Genomic DNA, 23,280 nt, shown 5'->3' with positions numbered 1-23,280 from the left:
GGTAAATCCTGCACTACCATTTTCACAGCTGTCTTCTCTTGCCTCTCTGTACAGATCATGGGCACTTTCCTCCTCCTCCTTTCAGTTTCCATCTGTTCTTCTGTGACTCTCCAATAACTACTGCAATAAACCCTCTACTTCTTTTCTCTTCAAGTCCTTTGCCTTTCCTGTGGACCTGCAGCATTTCCCACATGCGAGTCCAGTCTCAGGTTGCCAGGGTCTATGTACCAGCTAGAAGGAAACAGTGGGTCCTGTGGTCACTTGAATCCAACAAAGAATCACAGGTCAGAAAAGATAGAAAAGCTCATTTGGGAACTTTCAAAGAAAATACTATATTCCACACAAGAGGCCAATGCATCCAAAATGAAGTGGTTCTGAGCAAGGAGTTCTTTAGGGAAAAGTCTGGAAATACAGTTTTGGTTCTGGAGAGGTAAACAATTTCTTTTTTGAAAATATGAACTATTTGTAATAATGACAACATATAGATTATCCACATTGAATTGCCCTACTATGTTTGACTAAAATTGATCTTTTCCATCTATCTGAGGACAGATCTTTCAGCTTAACAAAAACATGATGTTTTCAACATCTGCAGTAGCTGAGTCATGTTTGCATGACAACAAAAGTCAATAAGACCTACTGTTAGTTCAGGAGGAAATATAAATTCCTGTGTTGGATCCACGGGTGGGAATTCTTCTGTATTGCAAAGACCTGAATGAATCTGCAAAGAAGTTGGGGGGGGGGGGGGGGGGGGCGGGAGGAGAATGCATATTTTCAGAGTAAGCTGCAAGTCTTTGTCAACAGATTATATTCTTTCCTGAGGTGACATTGAGTTTTGATACTTTATAGATTGAGTAGCATTCAAAAATTCAAGATGCCAAAACTGATTTTTAATGTTTAGTTCTGTTATACCTATTTGCAAACTACCATCATATTCATCCCTCTCAAGCCTTTGCTTGAAATACATCAAGCCTCAAGAAAGATCTTGCCATATTTCCTGAAACTGGTCATAGCGAATGTGTAGCAGCCACATTGAGTGAAATATCTACTGCAGGAAAATGCCTGTTAAGGAGCTTTCTGACAGAGAGATTTTTGACATGACAACAATGTAGCAGTCCATGTGATCAGAAAGACTTGTCTGCTTAAGGAGAGCCTCTCCACTCTTGCATAAGCACTGCAAGAACTAAATGCTGACAGCACACCATAAAAATTAGCTTTTTCTACTTGTTTACAGATGTCTTTTTTTCTGCTGAGGCCTCTTGTGAGGCTATGCATCTTCTGAGCTTTCAGGAGCTTACATGAAAGGTGACTCTGGATATGCCATGTTACCAGTGCTGATTAGTTTTTTCTGCCTCACTGATTTATTTTCAGAATCAAAAATCTTATCACACCAGATAGCAACAGGTCTCGAGTATATTGAATAGGAAAAGAGACTGACATATCCTAGTCTGAAGTCTCTTATTGCTTCCCCAAGCAGTCATTATCTCTGGGCACTCTGAACAGATCATGCCTGTGGTAATTATAAGATCTGGCTCTGGATGACCTAGTCTACTGACTGACTCCATTGATGGAATGGCAAAAAATTCTGTGTGTCCCTTGATCTTCACAATAATTAGGCACCAGGTATTTAACTTGGATGAAAGCAACTATGAGGAATGTAAATCAGTGAAAGCCAAATAAGAGAGCACCCAAAGTAAGTGCTGTTTTGTAACTGGCAACTGCTGTCCTGTCAGATTCATGCTTCAAAGAACCTTTGCAGCAGCTGGCCAACAATTTTCAGTTCTTAAAGGGGCAGAGACAATACACACATGCACAAACGTACACGCACATCCAGTTATGTTCCCTGAGGCTCTAAGGTCTTTCACTGCCAAAACAAGTTTTCCTCCAATCACCAAAGGCCTTTTACTTAAGAGACTCCTTAAAGTTTTTCAGTGAGAGCAAATTTATCCAAGGAGTTCAATTCCTTATCATGAAGCAAGATGGACTTATATTAGGGCACTATGGTCTCTTCTTGCAGGTGGATGGAGACAAGAAGATCTGAGATGCACACAGGCAATGGAAGACCTTTCTGAGGGGCTTATGTGTACTGGAGTTTCCATGTGTACCCTTATACATAATAGTTGTGGAACCTTTGCCAGAAGAAACACAAATGAGGTGACTTGTGATTTTAGGATGTGCATATGTAGAGTGAGAATAAAACATGTATTTTGAAGGAATACCAATATATCAATTACTATAGAATGCAGAAGAATGAGACACTTCTTCCCTGAAGATCTCGGAGCCACTAACACACAGTAATGCTTATGAAAGGCTTTACAAGTACGAACTAACATTGCACAGGAGTAGCTGTGATTCCTCTTCAGAAATTTAGCGTTGGTGTCTCAAGCACACAGAAACAAGTCATGCTGATGGCTGCAGAACTTCCACTAATGGAGTTCAACTTCACATCAAGATGAGCTTTTTTAAGAAAGGTGTCTCTGATCAACAGTTGTCTTCCTCACAAAACAAAGCAGACTTAAATGTTTAATATTGAGATCCACACTCTCACTGGAAAATGTCACTAAAAAGGTCAAACCTGTCTGCATTCTGATTATACAGCAATGCAGATAGGCTTGTGCTGCCTTTCTGCAGCACTGAGAGCACAAAGCACGGACGTCAGTCTGGACTAAATGCCCAAGGACAAAAAAGTAGCTACTGCTATAGTTCAAAATGGCCCTTTTCTACAAATTTTATAATGCAAACAGAAGATAATGAAAAACCCTAATGTAACTTACCCGACCTCCTGTAGAAGATGAACACACATGTTCTTCCTCATCCAAGCAACATTGTCCAGTTGCTCTAAGTTGCCAACATGTTGGCTCCTAAAGAAATCATACCCTACTCTGTAAAAGCAATGAGGCAGCTTTGTGATTTATTTGTAAATTAATGTTTTGATTCTTCCTGTTCCAAAGCAGATTTGTACAGTCACTTGAAGTTGCTCCAGGAGACCTCTTAAACCATAGGCCCCTAGGAGTGAGTTCCCTTTGGGTATCCATAGGTAAAGTATCCATAAAGTAAATGAAAAAAACTCAAAATTATTTCAGTGGTGCCTGGATCAAGTCGTTGGAATTGATGCAAAGGATACTTAAGTGCACTGTAAGGGTACATGTAAACCTAAAGTCAGTGCCCAGCACATTTAAAAACTAAAAAAGCCAGATTTTCCAAAGGCTCAACCAAAAAGAATTTCCAAATGAAGCTAGATTCCAGGTAGGTACTTCAAGGAGGCTCAGTCTTTTCAGATACTACCAACTGTCCCAAAATAAGAAACACATTTGAAAATATTGACCTACCCTAGCAAAAGATGTGTAGCTGTCTGTAATTGGCCTGTATCCTGTGCAACGGCACAAACTACCTGAAATAAACCATATGATAATCAATTATAAGAAACCAGAACAATGTTTGGGAACACCGGCATAATTGGGAATGGTCTGGCATCAAACTTGTAGATTTGAAATGGTGGAATTTATGTCTCTATTCTCAAATGGGCAAAATCACATCTATAAAAATAAGAAATATAATTTTATAGTGATTATGATGCATGATTAAAATTTATTATTTTGAAGTCCATTTCTAATAATAAAATGAATTATTTTTATGAAAGTATGTAAAAAATCAAATTATGAAAAGCATCCAAAAGCAAATACTATCTATGATTACTACTACAACTACAGTCTTTGGGTTTTATAATCCAATCAAAAATCTACTGCCATCTGTCACTATCATGGTTTTCATATACAATTAATAGCAATAGTAAAACCTCTACTGGAATTTCTGGCACTTCCCTCATAAAGTCAAATCTTCTGGTGGGAGGGGTCAATTATTTGGGGAGCTATAGGAGTGTTAGCAAACTTGGAACTAGAAAGTGAGTTGAAGTTGCTTCACCTGTTGTAGTAAATCTTGCTTGAAGAGCAGTCAATATTTCAGTAGGCTAAAATGTCATGTAATCTATTTCCCCTGTAACTATTGAAATCTGTATTAGGGACTTCATATTATTGGTAGGTGAGTACTTACACTGCAGACAAAATAGAACCTGCTTTTTCACTGTATTCATTGTAACACTGTACTCATATTGCACTATATTGAGGCTGCTGGTGTAGGAGGGCTATAAAAACAGGCTGTTCTAAATGCAGGGATTTTCAGAAATATTTAGCCAGTGCTAAATGCCACTGTGTATCCTATTTGAAGTCTCTAGTGTGAACCACCTTTTTATAATTTTGGATGTCCTTAAACCACCATGGCTATTACAAAATACCACTTTGGAATATCACCTACCGCTCTTTGAGTCAAATCATACTTATGACCTTGGCAATCAAACATTTATCCCTTTATTATACTTTTCACAATTTACTGTCTGAAACCTACCGTCCAGAGCAGCAATTATCTGCTCCATGGAAGGTTCCGCATGGTTTCTCAGCAAAGCATATATGGACATCACCATTCCAGGGGTGCAGAAGCCACACTGGGAGCCATTGCATTTGGCCAGCCTTTCCTAGAACAAAACAGAACAGGCCCTGAACCCAGGATATGGGTTCACTGGCTTTCTGAATAGCCATCTTCAGGTATGTCATCTACTGGCTGTAGGCCAGTAGCAGCATTTTGACTATCCCACTATGACCATTCATGAGGAAAATGCTCAGAGCAATCACCTAGTTAAAAGATAACACTCACTCCAGTTTAGACCCTCATGATCCTAATTCCTTGATATGAGAACAGAATAAGGCCCAAGACTTTAAGTTTAGACATCAATCATGTGTTAAATATTTTAACCATGAAGGACAGAACATAGAACATCTCCTTAATGAGAGCTTCAGCACAGACCAGTCCCAGAGTCAAGACCCTTGGAAAATAATACTGAGAAAAAAGAGGATATTTAGAAAACATTCCTAAATCTATGTGGTCAGATTGTGCTTTTCAGGGACAAGCCAGAGTGGAGGAAGTAAAGACCTGACCTAATCCAAGGGAAATCTCTGGCACTCAGGGAAAATGTGTCTAATTTAATACCTGTCAGTCTGGTTGCCACCTGGAGTCACTCTTCCCTTACTACAACATCTCAATGAGATGGCCAGATGCCATACTGGTAACTAAATGAAATGTTCCTCTCCATCTCCTGAAAGCTGGCATCCTAGAAGGCATACAGTTGGATAGCCCTGTGTTGTGGAGATTGTGATGTGCTCCCTACATGATGGTACATTAGGAGGAACTCCTTCCATGCTCCATACAGGGCCAATCACAACCCAGCAATTGCTGTATTACTTCCTAAAAACACCTGTTCATCTAAAAAGATTAGATAAAATTCAGAGTTTCTAGAATCCCTTCAGAGACTCCACATTGCATAGACTCACAGCACCTTCTCACAGGTCCCAACTTCATTACAGACATAGGAAAGGAGAATCTCATTATCTTGCAGTCCTACACAGTCCAGCTTACTCTCACCTGAATTGTATGAATCCTGGGTTTTATGCTTCCAACCCCTTCCACAGTAGTAACAGCAGCACCATGCAGTGAACATATGAGGAAAAGGCAGGAGTTGGCAGGACGATGTCTTTGAGGTGTGAAGGAGAACTGTGGTGTTAAATAGCTTTGTCATATGGGTCCATGGAGGAGGAAACAAAGGATATATACTCCAGCTAATCTAAAAATGCTCAGACTGAGCAGAAAGACATGGTGAGAAGGATATACAAGCATACAAAATCCTGCACTTGGACCGTGAGAGTATGCATCCTGCTCCTACAGCTGGGACTTAGGCATTAAGTGATAAGCTTTTCTAATTAAAGAAGTGGAAGATTACATTAAAAAAAAAAAAAAAGAAAAAAAAAGTACTACATATTTTGTTGAAACCCAAAGTCTAGAGCCAGATGTGATGAAGTCAGGCACAGCATCTGTAATGGAACAAAGTTTCAAGAGCCAGGGAGAGAATGAAAGTAGCACTCCTAAATTTGCTGTGGGCAAACCAGTACGATTACAAAGTAATGAGTCTATTGCTGAAGTCCATGGAGATTTTATCAATTATTACATGAAACATATAATGAAGACTTATTAACAGTCACATATCCTCTAGAAAGCACAAAGGAGTCAGGAGAGGCAGATGAGAAAAGGGCTGCTGAAATCTCAAATAATAAAGAACACAATTTAAAAACATAATTTCCCACAGAAAGTTAGGGGGGGGGGGGGGTGTTTTGGTTTGGTTTTTTTTCAAAGACTGAAGAGAGAGGATCTAAATCTCTGTTACTGTGTGACAGTGAGGCCAACCCTGTAATCACCTTTGTAGAGGAAAGTTATAGGTAAGGCTTTTAAATATGTACCAGAACTTCCCAAAATCCATCTAAATGGAAAGAAACCAAGTATTTCCCAGCGAATGTCAGTTTTCTTAAAACACTAGATTACTATTTCCAAATATCAGTGCGAGAATACTGTATCTGCTTAGCAACTGGATCATATGTGGATATCATCACAGTGCAGGCACCACAGCCATATTTTGTACCTGAGAGATGGACTGCATTAAAGAAAAAAATTTTCAACATTCAGAAGTTATTTTTTCTTTATATTATTCTGAGTCTACCTTGTTTTATGTACATGTGCAGAATTGGAGGGATATTCTGACCAGATAGCTCCAGAGACAGAAAAATGTGTACAAGATAGATGAAAATAGAGGACATAAATACATGAGAAGGGTAAGGACAGGTTGAGAAATGAGTGTGAGGCAGACTTCCAAGACAGAGTTTTTTCAGTCTCTACAGTCAATACCTGGTAAATGGCCAAAAGAGTGAAATCAGGACCCTATAAGTGGGATGGGTTGAACAAATACAGCAACAGGTCTTCTTATTAGCCTTACTCATTACCACTTTCCTAATCCTTACACATGATTATCTGTACCTTGCATTTGCAAAACAGTACCAGCAGAGCTCAGTATGTTTCCAGTGCTGCTTCCTGAACATCCAAGGAGTACAGTAATTTAAAATGGAGCAAAATACCCCAGTGCACACAGCTAAATTCTATATGGAAGGACTCCCTGCATTATGTGCCTCAGTGTAAAGGCTCCACCCTCAAATCACAATCTTCTCCTGGTGTCGCAGTGCCCTGCAGTCGAGTGGAATCTACAATTTCCTTTCATTTTAGCTCCTTTGCAGAATGATACATAATCCTATTACTGTTCCCACTGTGTGTATGCATTTGCATCCACTTTGCTTAGGTACTAGATGATGTCTTCCATCTGATTTCACCATGTTTCTAGATTTCTTTATACCCAGTGCAATTTTATCCACTAGTACATTCCCACTGGTAATCAATATATGACTAAACATATTACACTGCTTGACTGTTAAAGAGATGCTAATTATTCCACTGAATGCTTGGACAATGCACAATCCAAGCTAATAAAAATGTGCAGCTAATAAATTACTTTCCACTACTGCCCTTCTCCAGTTAATCCTTAAATTAATCTTGTTTTTCTGCCAGCATAGGCGGCTTTCAACAGCAATGCTAAACACACTTGCTTAACTTTATAACCTGTGTGGCAGCTTCTCAGCTGGGGTAACTGCCCCTGAAGTCAACAGAGCCATGACAGCAGTTAGCAACCTGAAAAGTCTCAAATGACAGAAAATAAAGATAATAAGATAATAAAATCAGCTTATGCAAAACTCTTTGAAGGACTGGGGCCTAAATAAATTATTTACTATGGAAGTAGTTCTGGGGTAATTTCTTTAGTTACTATTTTCATCACAAATGTACCGAAAGCTTTTTGTGCTTTGGGAAGCTGTAAAGATTGGGCAGCATTTAGAAGAGTTACACTCAAACTTTACAATATTATATCCCTGTAACTAACACACACAATGCACATACAGCACTGGATTGCTCTGCCAAGAACATATACAAGGTGAGTTGTGTTATTTCTACTTATTGTTCTGTTTACATTGGATCCCAAAGTGAAACAAATCATCTTAGTTCCCAGTTGCAGTAATTTACAGAATTATAGAACTCAAAGGTAAAGTTCAAAAAAAGGATATGCTTCTTTCTTAGATAATACAGCAGCAATTCTTCAGCATCTAGCTGCCTCTCTAATACCTACATTATGAAATAAAAAAAGAGATTATGAGTTAGAGAGGGATTTAATACAATCATCTCACAAGGATTAACTGTGATTTTTAAATGGAGTGATTGTGGATTAATGTGGTGTGTTTGTTTGGCAACAGGATACCATCACTTGATCACAATCTGCAGACAAATAAATGAATGGCTCAGGCAGTATTGGTCAAATATATCCTTTTAAAGTAATAGAAATAATAGTCTACTGAGAGAACTGAAAGGGAAGAGAGACTGAGTAAGCACTGGATGGACAAGAGTAGAAAGAAAAGTCTTTGGACTAGATCCTTTGTTGATTCTTATCAACATGAATCAGAAATCCCTCCACTTGTGTGTGTGAAAATTCTGTGTATTTTTACCTCCTTGAAGTTTCTATTAACCCTTTCATTTGCAAAGACCCAACAGCATAAAAGCACAGGAAAATCTTAGTATAAGAAGAGCAGGGAGGATACTAACTGTATTTTAAATGTAATGAAGTTTAATGTGTATGAGTGGGGCTTATGCAGGCCTTGTTTTAGCCTTGTCTCAAGAATGTTGATGTATCCTTGACATGCTTCAGCTTGTTGGAGACAAGATAACACAAGCAACTTGGAAAACATTTTTTAAGACCCATCACTGCAGAATGAAAAGACACTGAATCTCAGGCTTCTCTCAACAGTTCTGCTATACCAGCAGCATGCTCCAATTTACCAGGTGTAAGACAACATGAACTAGTTCAGGAATTTATTTGGAACTGTGGAGTGAAATAAGGTTTCAGGGTATGCCTTAAGCATAGGTGGCATGTAATGACAGATATAATGATAGAAAAAAATTTAATTACTTTTCCTTAATTCACCTGGTAAAAAAAGAAAGCCAGTACTCTCTCTCTCGAGTATAAAAATGTTGACCAAACAACTGAAAAATATCTCTAGAAAAAATACATAGCAAGGTTGGTTTGTTTGTTTTTTAACAAAGAAATAAAAATTCCTTCATTTCAGCTTATAATATATTTTGGGTGATGTGTTTGTTAATAGGATTTTTCATTCACTTGACAAGCGAAGTAAGAAAAGGTGACAAAACATCTTAGAAAATGAAATGTGAGCTTTTGGCATCAAGAACAGAAGAAAATTAACTTATTTTCTTTTGGTGAATTACTGAAACTATATTAGTAAGCAGCATATTCTTTTACTAGTGATGTATTTACTCCAACTACACCAACTTTAGAAGTATATTAGTATAAGGTTTTAGTAAACAGATAACTACTTATAATTCTAAAAATTCTGTGATATAAGGGGTGACACAATGTTACTCAAACTTTGTAAAAACTGTGGTAGAAAGCAGGATGCTATATGTAAGATCAAAGACAAGAGATGATTATCCATGAATAAACTGTTGCTCCAGAATAACAGCTTTCCTGAATATGAACAGTAAACATTAAAGCATTGTTGTTCAAAAAAAAGTATTAAAAAACTTACCTTCCTGCCATTCACAAAAAAGACAAGCTCATCTGTTGGGGACAAGCCATGCTATTGCATTAAAGTATGAAAAACAAAGCTTTACACATCAAGAAAAATTAATTAAATGCTATATGCTCCTGAAAATCAACTGAGTTTGCTTTGTTCTGCAGAATTTATTTTCAGACTGAGAATCAAATTAAGTAGATGGGGAGGAGCCAGTGTAATGTATGCTGTTTCTCAGCAATTAATACATGTTCAGATGCTAATGCACCAAACTTTCTACTCCTACTCCCCACCCCAACTCTTCCCTGGTGAGCTGAAATCACCTGGAAAGAACTCGAGCCCTCTAATTCTAACCTTGTAACCTAAGACATAAGGCACTTAACTGTGAAGGGGGACTTCTGCATTTGAGCTACTAGTGCCAGGCCTGGTTTTTTTTATATTATTCAGTAACTGATGAATTTAGAATACATAGGAATTCCTGAAGCTAGAACTGAGGACATGCAACATTACCTACTTCTGTGGGGTGTCACATGCTAAGCTGTGGAGCCATGCTTCTCATTTTAGCTTGTCACTGACCTGAACTATCTATATTTTTTTTCCTGCAGAGTGACCAAGTTTTAACAAAGTCAAGATTACTACTACACACACATTTAAAATTTCCTTCTGGTTATCTCTATGCCATGCCAGCTCTATACCCTGACTGCTGTGGGTGCTATTGTAAGATGACCATATACTCTAGATATATTACGTTCTTAGAGAAAAAAATCCCAAACCCTAATTTGGGAGTCTAGATTCTTATCCGTTTCTCTGGATGCGTGTCCAGGAAACAAGGTAATTAATCTTTAAATGCTTTATTATAGCTGGCCTTTATTTTTTTTTTAGAAGGGGACTTATGTATATGTCTTTTAAAAGTCTCCATTTGTGTATGTTCATGTCTTTTGTTTCATTTACCATTTTTACATTTTACAGCAAAGGTCTCTTGTATTTCGAGTCAGAGTAGGCTTGCAGGACAAAGTAGTCAGTCCCAGATCTTTTACCACTCCCCATTAGAAGGAAAGAAAATGATTCTCAGCAGAGATATGCCGCTGCTTTTGTGTTTTAGCCCCTAATGTATGCCCGAGAGCTACCACAATGCAAGCACTGAAGCGATGTCAGTCACTAGGTCCTGCAGGCAAAAGCCCTAATGGGTCCTGCCAACTGCACCACTGCTGCAGTATTCCACATATGTTGTAGGTACAACGATGCAGGTTCAAAGGCCTAAGAAGAGAAAGAAACAGACCCAATACTAGATTTTGGCCATCCAGTATCTGATTTTCAGAGTACTAAGTCTCCAAACCAGAACCTAGTATTTATGTTAGGTGATTAAGCTTACACACACAGAGAATAGGAGTACCAAGGGTGGATAGTTATAGAAACACTTCCTCCATGAAGAAAATAAGTAGAAAGAGTTCTTCTCAACCATCTCCAGTTTGGATGTTTCTGAACAGTGCACATTAATGTGTCAATAGCCATCCAACGTGTCAGTGCCTTTGGAGCCCTAACCTTTCTGCTTATCTAGACCTCTGAGTCTGCACATTTTTAAAAATATTAAAAATGTAACAAAACACACCTCTTTAACACCTGTATAGTCTAAGAAAATTTCTTTCATAATATCCCACGTAGCTATAGTATCATTTGTCAGGTTGTTTAATTGCTGATATTTCTAGCTTCCATGCAGTTTTTAAAACACCTAAAAGCCAGGAGACAGCTTAATGTTTCAGCCCCCCCCAAATCCCAACAAACCATGTTTGCTACGTGTATAGATTTTACTGAGACAACCAGACAACAGCACCACTTGTGAAGAGGCAGGGAGGAATCTTTGTTAATAATAACTGAGAAATACTGACAAGCAGATGTGTGATCTGGACAACAGAAAATAAAGTGCAGGTCTAGAACATGATGAATCCCTGGAGTACAAACACCTCAGCACCACAGGTGGGGAGACATCATTGCCTGCAAGGGTTGGGCTATGATTTTTACAAGATTTGACTTGTCTGGAACTAACAAGCACCTGTGCTAACGCATAGGTCCACAGGAAAACAACAGACAATGCACCTTCCCCACAGTTCAGTAGTTCTATATGCTCCCTGCTTCAACATATCCCAGGATTTACCCATGTTTTGGGGCTGTTATCAATACCCGGGGCTGTGAGCTGTCATTAACAGGCCCATGCAGTGAAACTAAGAAGATGTTTCAAATCAGAAAAACTAATTATGGCAGCAGCATTCACATTTTATTTGATTTATTGACTTTCTTACAATATATAAAAGCCAATTTAATACAAAGAAAATGAAGAAAAAGAAGTAAAAACCAATGAGCCTTCAGCTGCCTAAACCACACTTCTAGTGCCACTTCAGATGATTTGCTATAACCTGCTTGGCCTCCAGTTGCTATGTCATATCTTCCAGTCCTGTGCTCTCCTATGCCTCTGCTGCCTTATGACATCTAAAATGGTCTGGACACCTATGTTTAAGCAGCTGAATTTCACCTACTCATAGTGGTTACAGAGAGACAAACAAATTGAAACAATAAAGACTTCATATCTTGAGAGCCAATGCAAAACCATTTTAACCTACTAACCTGATTCCTGTTACATACACAGTGTCAACTCCTAAAAGTGATGGAAGGCAAGAAGAGAAACCAGTATGTGGAAAACTGAGGAGCAGTGAAATAATATGAGCCTACAGGCTGACGTGTCAAACAAATCAAAGCCATTTATTTTCATTACAAATGGCAGTCTTCATGGCTCTGGAGCTATCTGACCTGTAAGTAACTGGAAGAGCAATCACCATGCTCAGCAAGAAATAACCGATGCAGAGGTTCACTGAAACCACACATTGAACGTACAAACTACTGCTTTTCCCAGTTCTACTTTCTTATCAAAGAACTTGCTGCAATTTTTCAGGTGTTACTTTGGGTAACTTCTGTAGGCTCAATAAAAAAGTGAAGTTTTTTTCTCTGTGTTAGGATGTATCCCAGATCAAAGCCCCAAATTCAAATACCATGGAGATTTGTGTATTTGTGTGTTTGTGCATTCAGAACTGAAATCTCAGTTTTGCACTTCAAGAGGGGGAAAGGCTGAAGTTCTCAGTCAGTTTAATATTGTGGATTCTGATGCTGAAATCTCAGTATTTTGGCCGGAGCTTTCATAATATATTAACTTTGATATATTCTGTGTAATTTCTTGCTCTCATCTTAGGTTGCAAATATATACATACTTCAAACTTAATAACACCAGAATTTCTGTTACCATTTAATACACTGCTGCTTTATAGTTTCCTGTTTTCTCCAGGTGCTGCTACCTGAGTGTGGTCTAATCCCACTGCACCCTAGGCAGCATCAGATGACTGATCTTTGCAGATCATCTTTTGATCTCATTATGTTTTTTCTACCTTCTTTAGCACAGGAGTGGTCAAGAGTGGGAGAAAGCTCTTAACTGTACTTTCATGGATCAATATAGTCCTGAGTACAGGATTAAGCACTGCGTAAGAATCCTTCCCAGAGTGTCCTGGTTTCAGCTGGGGTAGAGTTAACTGTCTTCCTAGTAGCTGGCAAGGTGCTATGTTTTGAGTTCAGTATGCCAAGAATGTTGATAACACACTGATGTTTTCAGTTGTGGCTAAGTAGTGTTTAGTCTAAAGTCCAGGATTTTTCAGCTTCTGATGCCCAGCCAGCGAGAAAGCTGGAGGGGCACAAGAAGTTGGCACAGGACACAGCCAGGGCAGCTGACCCAAACTGGCCAACGGTGTATTCCATACCATGGGACGTCCCATCCGGTATAGGAACTGGGGGGAGTGGGGGTGGGGGATCGCCACTCGGGGACTAGCTGGGTGTTGGTCGGCGGGTGGTGAGCATTGCACATTACTTGTACATTCCAATCCTTTCATTATTGCTGTTGTCATTTTATTAGTGTTATCATTATCATTATTAGTTTCTTCTTTTCTGTTCTATTAAACCGTTCTTATCTCAACCCATGAGTTTTACTTCTTTTCCTGATTTTCTCCCCCATCCCACTGGGTGAGGGGGGAGGGAGTGAGCAGCTGCGTGGTGCTTAGTTGCTGGCTGGGGTTAAACCACGACACAGAGACAGGTTCATCCAGTCTCCTATTCAAAGCACACTGAACTCCATGTGAGTTTTCTCATTAAGTTCAGAGGCTTTTGCTTACTCCATGAGAAAAAGAAAGCTTCCAGTGGAAATTGTAACTAAATGACTCTTCCAACATTTGGGATAAAATTCATCTCCTATATATGTAGGTCAGCCATAGCAATTTGCCTGGCATAGCAAGAGAAAATCATAACTCTTGTTTCTTGCATGTTTTTAACACAAAGATGTCTGTGTCTAAAGAATCTAAAGCAGCTTTACTACAAATTAGAGCATCACATCCTTCTGATCAAAAAGGGACTGAATCCAACAAACGAGGTTCTGATTTTTCAACAGACAAAGATCTCTGCACTCATGCTCTACTGCAAGACTCAAATCTAAATTAGAAAATTAGCTGAAGCCATTAAAAAGCCATTTATCATACGAAGTTGTTAAGTGCAGTAAGTGGCAGTGTTATCTAACATACCTTTATACTTCATCCTAACTTCCTTCTCCTGCAGCATTTGAGCTGAGCTGTTCAGCAGCTTGTTGAAGATACATGCTTCAAATGCAGGAGATGTATTTCTAGCAATTAAATGCAGTAATTTAAGTGAAGACTGTAATGAATATACTGGATGAAGAATGGAGATAAGGCTAGAAGATGTAATGTGCCTATTTTTGGTAGCTGATTCTATTCTGAAAATGAGAAAATACATTTATGTGTGTGTTGATTAGTGTGTTTTGGGGCAGAAAATCAGTTTTCCATTCCATTCCATTCCATTCCATTCCATTCAGGTCTTGTACACTCTGGTTTGTCATTCATACAGATATGGCTCGAGGAGTGGAGGAAGTAGATTCATTGTTTTTCATCTAAGAGAACAAGCAAGAAATGAAAAGAGTGACTTGATAATATTATTTGCCCAGCAAACTCCCAATATTGCCCTTACCAGGTGCCTCCAAGTCACTTCACAGTGTTCTACAGGAGATACCTACAGAAGATGGCTGGGAGGAAGGTCAGTGATAACTGGGGTCAGGGGGACACAGGGATGGAGAAGCATGGTCTCTGCACTGGTGGACCTCACCTCCCGCAAGCTCCTGTGATGAGAGTAAGCCCATGAACCTATTGATTTGGGGGCCAGTGATGCCCCGCCATGACCACAGAAATACTACAGGAGTAATCTGTGAGTGAGAGCTCGAGTTTCTATGGCAGAACTTCAGGCACAGTATGGCTTTATATGCTGACAAGGACCTTGCTTCACAGATGTCATAGGCTAAATAAAAACTTACACAGAAAAAGAATTGTAATAGCAGTGGGAATATGACTAGTGATCAGTTGCAGAAAACATAGAATATAAAGGATCAGCATTATAAGAAGTGTATTGCCTCATTTGTTTTTCTTCCGTATCCTTTTGTTAGCTCTGACTTAATTATTTTTCTCCCAAAGAGTACTGGGCATACCAAGGAGTACCAGAATAAGGTGACAGTGCCAGAGTGCAAGTCACTGGGGGAAAGCACCTGGAAGGAGACTGAAAATGCTTGGAGGCTCATCCACTGCATGTCAATAAGATGAGCTATTTAATCCTCTATACGATTTGACATACAGAAGAAAGGAGGAGGCTTTCTTCTGGGAAAGAGGGGATTGTGAAAATTATATAAATTTCAAAGGAAAAAAAAGATTATAAAAAAACAGGGAAATTCCAATACAACGCTTGAACGGCATTTGTTGGAGTAACTTGTGTGAGTGAGACCTGTTACCAGACATTTCAATTACAAGGAGCTATATGATATTGCTGTAGACAAAGCATGACCAATAGGAGACATCATTAGGCAGCCCACCATTCAAGGGTGCTAAAAGCAGTATGCAATTCTACCCAGAGATACTTAAACAGACCCTTTCCCCACCTTCTTATTACCATCTCAGTAAAGTCATCTGCGCAGCTTGCCCGTATTTGTTCAGCAGTCAGAGGGCTGTTCAGTGCAAAGGTCTTTTTCAGTCCTCTTTCATTCCTCACACTAGTTACTGCATCTCTCAAAGCAAAGAACACAGAGCTTCCCAAGAAAAGTCCTGCTTCGCCTATCCCCTGAAAAAGAAAAAAAAAAGAAGTCAAATAGATGTAGGTTTTGAGCAAATGAGAGGAGTACATGCCATATCAATATCAACTAAAAAGCTTAAAAGACAGTGACTTTAAAAAGTGTTTTGTCCTTCAGTAAGGAAGCTTATTCTAGATTTAGTGGAAGCAAGCTTAGATCACACCAAGTCTTCTGATGGTAGCTGCTTTCAGGGAGCTAAAAAAATTGGCTCAAATATTGGCTATCGATTTTAGAATCTTTTTGGCTCACTGCTAAACTGAAATTTAGAATAACTAGCAGATATAATTAAGCCAATCCAAACCTAGGTACAGATACAACTAAGAAACAATGCTTGAAGTCATGATAATTCCCTGCAGACAAACACCACTGACCTCAGTGGGCTTGACATCCTCTCACTGGTTCTGACATAAGATTCACATTTTTCCTTATCCCAAAGATAGGTCAAATCTACCCTTATTCCATAGTTCTCTCAGTGCTGTGGTATTGAACATTTTAATCTGGACTGGATTGGGATATTGCAATTGAATTTTACTTATCCCTTTGCTAACATCTGAGAACCAAACATCTTCCCCAAACGTGGTCCATGAAGATCGAATCACACCTTCTTACAGTGAATTTTAAGGTTAATTATAGGAGATAAGTTCACAGAAAAGGATAAAAGCTCTGTTTGAAGAGGGATATTAGCATCAGCTCTGTAGATCAGCTCCAAATCAACTATGTAACTACTTCACCTAGATGACATTTTTTCAAACAAATACTATTCTAATTATGTATTTCTGAGACAGCTTTAAATAATCTTAAAGGACCTATTTGTTCTTTAGCAACTTTTGCTGTAAAATATGCTTTTTTCCTCCTGTCAAGCTGTTTTATTTTACCATATTCTAAAAGCATACCTGATACTTGAAACAGATGGAAATTTGTAGAATTACCTTCATCTTGATTTACCATTACTACTTATATGCAACTGGCCAGAATATTTGGTTGTGTAAATTGAAGTAATGATTATACCAACTGAATACTTGAGCCAATCTCTCATATAAATACACACATACAGTCCTATTTCTTATTGCATAACACACATAAGTAAGCTGCACGCTCTTATTGTCATTATGATTTCTCCATCAATTTCTTTGGTTTTTTTATTCTAACCCTTCAGTTTATCACCACATTTTAAAAGTATGGTTTTAAATTCAGCTAGCAGCTTCTGTGTGTGGTCTGTTAACAAAACCCTAAAATTATTACTTGCCAACCATGAAATATATGCAGCAATATCCCGCATTATATCTTTTCATATTAGTTTCCCTGATGTCATAAATAAAACAATTCATGGACACTTGTTCGAAATGTTAAAGAAGAGGAACTGAAAACTTATATATATCAGAGCAATTTCTCTGTTCGTCCTGGGATCTAAGAATTAGGCTGTGTGATGGTTTGCTTACCTTGGATGCGTAGATGGCATAAGGATTTTGGGAAGATGACAGCAGGGAAACACTAAACTGTTCTGGAATATCACAAACAGCAGGGATCTTATACTGATCTGGACCCCGAGTATAGAGGACTCCTTCTGGAGAGTACTTTAATTCCTCCATTGTGTACAGTCCAATGCCTTGAACAAAGGCACCTTCAATCTTTAAATAAGAATAAAGATAGCATTTATGTTCCCACGTTTGGTAAAATGGGTAAAACTTTGGGAAGAACAGATTTGTACCACTAGCTGTTAGAAGACCATTTTCTTTCTTGTTTGCCTAATGGGATTCTTCAACATTTGGGGGCTACCGTGATGGGAAAAGCTTTCACACTCCTCTCTCATACCAGGCAGAGACAAATGCTTTCATGATGAAGTGATGAGATCTGTGGACCAGCCTGCAATGAAGAAAGGTGTTTCCCTGCTATCAAGTGGGGAAGGCAGGTGAAACAACAGGAGAATTTGGAGACTGTAGATCAGGAACAGGATTTAAGTCCAGCAGATAGATAGTGGGCATATATACATACAGGAAGTACTACACCATAGGTAAAATTCAAGCTTCATTGACATCTACAAAGCTCTGACACTGACTCAAATGGGGCAAGTCTACAAGTAAAGGACCTTCTAATATGATCTATGACTTATTATCTAGCAAGAAATTATCATTTTCTGAATTAATGAGGTAATCTTCACTTTAGATAAGGCTATCAGTCTAACAGAAAAAAGACAGCAGGAAATTCTTGGAATACCTGTCCTATATCCACAGCTGGATTTATGCTGTATCCAATGTCCATAACAATGTCTGTTCTGAGGTTCTGTCAATAAAATGCAAATGCATATTACTGAGAGAGATGCATGGAGTGGAGGCATTAAAACATAATGTAGGTTAGAGTTGGTATTCATTGTTACAACACATGCTAAGACAGAGGCCCCTCCATGTACATAATCTCAAAGTAATTTCCAATAGCCCATTACAAGCAAAATAGGCTTGTCTCAACTTTAACAGAAGGCAGCTCTGCCAGATTTTTCCCATTGCACAAGGAAATCCCCACATAAATAAGTATATCTAGAGGGCATATGATCAGCAGTCTATGACATTTAGCTGTCTAGATGGTCAAAAGCCTGCTGTAATTTGTTTGCTGGCAAACAGGGAAAGAACAAGCAAAGAACATGTTAGATGTCTGCCATTATCCAAAAGGTGAACCCATATGACATTAACAGAGACGTGCCAAAAGCTGGTTAACACTGCACAGCTTTCATTCTGTTCCACCTGTAATTTGTATTTACACTCTTGATATATTTCCTATCATGTGAAGAAAGGTGACTTATTAAGGCAAAACCTGAGTGATTGTTGGAGCACCTCACTCAGTTATTACCTTGTGATCTCCTGTGAGACAGTTAATTTCCACCTCTGAACAAGCAGCTCCATAGAGAAAATATGTGAATGGCTGTCCTTCCCCTTTCTCCCAATCCATGTTTTCATTGTAACCTCTGACAGAAGAAATGAAGTCCACAAGAAGAAAACCAATGCATGTTTGCATCTTAACAAAGCAGATGAGCACATGAAATCTGAAAGTACTTCAAGTGAAATCTTAAATAAGAGGTCAGAACCCCAACAATTAAATTCCATGAAATCCTACAGAGTACTAGTAGTTTAGGTTTGATGGAGCTGGTATTTATATAAAACTTAGCAGACAAGCAAGCTATTTCAGTTTAGGAAACAGCATAATCTCAGAAAGATTACTAATAAAGACATGGTAATCAAGTTTGAATACAAATTTAAGGTAATGGTTGCTGAGGTAATAGCACATACGGGAATTCAGAAAAAGGGAGGAAAACTGGTCAGGACCTATGAAAGAATAATTTACAAGAGAGAAACGAAAGAGTTAAAATTACAGAAACTGCCTACAGAATGAGTGAGAGGGTTAAAACAGAAATATTGAAATAAAGGTGTAACTACTTAGAAGGGAGGGGGGGACTAACTGAGGAGACTATAGTAGTCAGGAGTGATGGAGTAAATTTAATGGACACAAAAGGACAGTGAAATGCGGCACCTCCCATCTATGTGACCAAGGCATATTTTCTGACCATGTATGACTGAAATGTCTTTGTTGAGCATATTTAAAATTATACCCCATAAAGCAGTTATAGTATAATTCAGACCATTGAACAGTGCGCATTGAAAAAGGGATACACAAAATCCACATATTCAACTTCTCACATCCCATCTACCTCAGCTGGCTTTGAGATTCTTGGATGTGGAGGATATTACTGGATAAGAACTAGATCAATACAGGATTTGACGCTTAGGGATCTGCAGATGTTTTTAGACACCATCAAATGTCAATAGCAACGTATGACTATTGCTCATTGCTTTGGAGATATCAACATTCCTAAAGGGCTGCATAAGCAGAAAACATACTTGAACAGACTTAACAGCAGGAAGGGATATTTTGTTTGGGCTTTTCTTGGTATTTTAAGTAAGTATGGGTTTGCGAAGTGCCTCTTCAACTTAGTCCAGGCTGCCTGAATACCTGAAAAGTTGCTATTGATAAATAGGTAAATACAGGTGAAGGGAGAGAAGATAAAAGGCCCAGCAGGCTACAAGAGAAACTTTGCTTTCAATCCCACCTGAGTTACAGCACAGGAATTTTTCCTTTCTGGTTCTTTAAAAACACTGTGAAAGGATTTGGAGAAAAAGGACCATGAGATTGCATTGAGAGAGACTAGTGGGAATTGTGTTTAAGATTACTGTGTCCTACAATAGCATGCTGTTGTAAATAAATCCACATCTAAGAGTATATATGGTGGGAATTTTCTGAGGCTCCAGAAGCAAAGAGGTCAAAACAATGACCCCAAAACTAGGGTCAGTGAGCAACCCCACTTCTCATGTAAGCACTAAGTCTCCCACTAGCTTTCAATTAGTGCTGAATCATGGCATCTGTTTCCCAAATTAGTTAAAAAAAATAAAAATACATTACCATGAGATCTCCCTTAAACTCACCCAGACATTTTAAATTCTCCTTCCTCCAAAGAAAACTGACCTTAAGGTTCAGATCTAGAATTAAATGGGCCTAATTTTCTACAAGTGCACCTGGTTGCTAATTACAGGTGTGTGCTGGATAAATATTCTAATGCTGCCACTTGTTCCTCCTGTCATGCAACTTGGTGTGATCATGTTTGTGGGTAAAAGTGTAAATAATCTGTAATACAACAATATTGATAGCTTGTAGCAATACAGCCTCCAGTAAACTCTTTCCCATTTTGCACACCTATCGTTACAGGAAGCAGTCACTTTCTAGATGCTTTCTGGTTTGCTAGTGGCCAAATCATGGAGCAAAGATGGGATGAAATATTCTTTTGATACTTCCTAGAGAGTCCACATAGGGCTAGGCATAAATTAGTGCTTAAACTTTATATACCACCACCCCCCATATATCAAAGAATTACATAAAACATAAGCCGAGCCATTAGAAGGAACTATTGGATGGGATCTTCTATTCACAGCATTGGTTATCTTCAGAAATCAGTCCTGGTCTAACCTATGCATTTTTAAGGAACAAAGATATATTACCTAAAGTAGCCAGTAGCTGAAAGACTCACACTTTGTTCAAAAGCTTCTTTAATCTGTAAAATATATCAATGTTTGTGGTAAACCAAGGAAGGAGCCAGGAAGGAACACAGCATATATTTATTTATTTAATTTACATATATTTACTTATTTATATATATTTACTTGTTTACATATATTTACTTAAAACCCAAACTGTAACAAATTGTAAAGAAAGGAAGACCAGCTGAGTTAAGCACGTTTAGCTGCACATGGTGCCCAATACTGTAGTACTAAACCCAGTTTGGACGAGCAATCTGAATTCTTTTAGCAATACAATAAGGAATAGACCTGTCAACAGTGGTGTTCTTGCAGAATCTTTATTACTGGTAATGCCGTAGTCAGAAAGGGTCCTGCTCAATTTTTTCTGCTCAAGTTCAATAGAAATGGCTCCCTCTTTGTTAATTGAACAGATCTGGTTGACAAGTCACTGACATAAATGATCTGCATGACCTACTTGCACAAAAATGACAGTTGACAAGGGAAATGCTCTTTGCAGTGTTCTTCTGCCAGGGGTAAAAATGATAGTATGAGGTCCCAAATCTACTCCCTTTCAGTGATTCTCATGTCAGACTTACTCAGTTTACAAGTCAAGGTTTTTGGGGGGTTTAGGGTTTTTTTAATTAGTATTTTTAATTAATTGTACTTTACTGACTTTGCAAGATGTAAAATTACTTCTCTGCATATATTAACATCCTGTCTTAGGTCAGCCATTTCTGCTAATATTTTTGGTGTGTCTGAATTATCCAAATTAATTTGGCACCTATTACAGGAGATTATCTTTGCATACATAGCTGTCAGTTATCAAGCTACCACGTATATTCCAACATTATTTGCTATTGCTAGGAATTACTACTGCCAAGAAAGTGTTTACATTTTCAAAGTTATTATAGTGTTTAATCACTTGAGAAGAAACACCCTAGTGTACTGGATCTGTAAATGCCTCAAGGCAGGGATTGTCCTTTTCATTAGGCCATAGATAGCAAGCAATACTGGATAAGAAGACATAACAAACAGGTTTTCTTTTAACATCTCAACACATAGGACTAGATTCTCAGCCATATCTTAATAAAAATAGTTGATATTATAACAGAAAGACTTTAGTTAAGAAAATTCAGTTTCTAGCCCTAAAACTCTATTCCACTTTCAAGTGAGCACCAGACAGGCGCCATTTCTATAAATAGCTTTAGCACTATTTCTGTACTACTCTACTGCAAATGTAAGTAATATTATAATGAGTTACACATTAGAGCAATGGGAGCAAGGACTTCTGCTACCTTTTGTGCAGTTCTGTGATATACTGCATATGGGAGAGAGATGAAAGAAGTTGAGAAGGCTTCTTTTTATTGATTTGGTAAAAATAAAGAACAGCCACGTAGGAAAACTGACACTGTACATATATACCCTGACAATCTTTTGGCAGCAGCTTGTCTGAAGGTAAGCTGGGGTGGGTCATGTTATTGCACAAGCTGATATTTTTTGTATATTAAAAACTTCTCTGCCTCCAAATGTTACTTCACAGATAGCTTCTCCTCCTTTCCAACTAGGTATGATCTGGGGATTGTTTCCCACATATCTAAACCAAGCACCTACACTCCATCTTTCTGTGAAATAACCTGTTGCTACAGTTTTTAACTTTAGGATTATTAGGCTGAGCAGATTAGATAGACTACAATACATATATCACAGTTTCTGCAAGCACAGAAACACATTTAGTAGGATTCACATGTCTTACCCAGTCATTCCAAGTCCCTTTTGGATTCTTGTTGATGATAGGCTGCAGGCGTTTCAGAAGAGTTTGGCAAGCATCCTGGTGAGAAGTCAGGAGAATATAAGACAAAATTCACTCAGATAAGTTTTGTACTATTCAAGATATGTTCTAGTTAGTACTTAATTAGTATATGCTTTACTGTCATCTTGGTTTGAAAAAGTATGATAGGAGGTGTCATTTTAACTGCACAGACAAAAACCTTATAAAGGGTTATGTTAAAAGGGCTGGAATGTGCATGAATCAGTAGATTTACAAGAGGAACAGGGTACAAGATTTGTACAGGACTGTTAGTTTGTTAGCTGAAACGAAGATTTTGTCAAACATAAGCCTTTTGGGGAAAGCTCAGATCATATTCTGAAAATTCATAAGCGCCATTACTGAGAAACTGTCAAGTCATGTTTCTTCTTGGCAATCTCCAGTGGTATTATTGGTAATCTCAAACTTGATTTCTATGGGATCACTAATGCTTAAAGTTTGGTAGGCATTAAATAACACGAGGCATAGGGTGTTTTGTAAACTAAATACTACTCTCTACCTTCACAGCCATGCCGTTGACATCTGTCCCTGCAGATCCTGCTGAGGCACATGCATTGGGAACAGTTGTTGTGCTCGTTTCACAGAAGTGAATACATGACATGGGGATGTTCAATTCTCGACTAGCAACCT

General features: G+C 38.4%; 2 protein-coding genes across 11 annotated transcripts in view; both read right to left on the bottom strand.

Moving 5' to 3' along the window:
* The window catches only part of LOC126052242 (aldehyde oxidase 2-like), a 54,835-nt gene extending 43,478 nt beyond the window's left edge, over positions 1–11,357 (bottom strand). Inside the window, 6 exon segments of the mRNA XM_049833075.1 lie at positions 641–721; positions 2,775–2,861; positions 3,330–3,391; positions 4,402–4,528; positions 5,473–5,581; positions 6,451–11,357. Coding sequence (XP_049689032.1) covers positions 641–721; positions 2,775–2,861; positions 3,330–3,391; positions 4,402–4,528; positions 5,473–5,581; positions 6,451–6,560 — 576 coding nt within the window. The 5' untranslated portion in view covers positions 6,561–11,357.
* A 551-nt stretch (positions 11,358–11,908) lies between these two features.
* AOX1 (aldehyde oxidase 1) overlaps positions 11,909–23,280 on the bottom strand; it is a 46,684-nt gene continuing 35,312 nt past the window's right edge. For 3 of the 10 annotated variants that reach the window (XM_049808282.1, XM_049808303.1, XM_049808295.1), the window contains 8 exons: positions 23,150–23,278; positions 22,579–22,653; positions 20,808–20,860; positions 18,610–18,724; positions 17,983–18,048; positions 17,208–17,396; positions 15,591–15,758; positions 11,910–14,547 (listed from right to left, as the gene is read on the bottom strand). In XM_049808282.1, coding sequence (XP_049664239.1) covers positions 14,497–14,547; positions 15,591–15,758; positions 17,208–17,396; positions 17,983–18,048; positions 18,610–18,724; positions 20,808–20,860; positions 22,579–22,653; positions 23,150–23,278 — 846 coding nt within the window. In that variant the 3' untranslated portion in view covers positions 11,910–14,496. Of the gene's footprint in view, positions 14,548–15,579; positions 15,759–17,207; positions 17,397–17,430; positions 17,632–17,982; positions 18,049–18,609; positions 18,725–19,864; positions 19,911–20,807; positions 20,861–22,578; positions 22,654–23,149; positions 23,279–23,280 lie in introns of those variants that run through there. The other 7 variants (XM_049808312.1, XM_049808332.1, XM_049808288.1 and 4 more) reach the window with 6 other exon arrangements.

The sequence above is a fragment of the Accipiter gentilis genome, chromosome 1, assembly GCF_929443795.1.
Source record: "Accipiter gentilis chromosome 1, bAccGen1.1, whole genome shotgun sequence".
Taxonomy (NCBI): Eukaryota; Metazoa; Chordata; class Aves; order Accipitriformes; family Accipitridae; genus Astur; species Astur gentilis.
The sequence above is the reverse complement of the archived record's forward strand: the minus strand, read 5'-3'. Positions and strand labels throughout refer to the sequence as shown.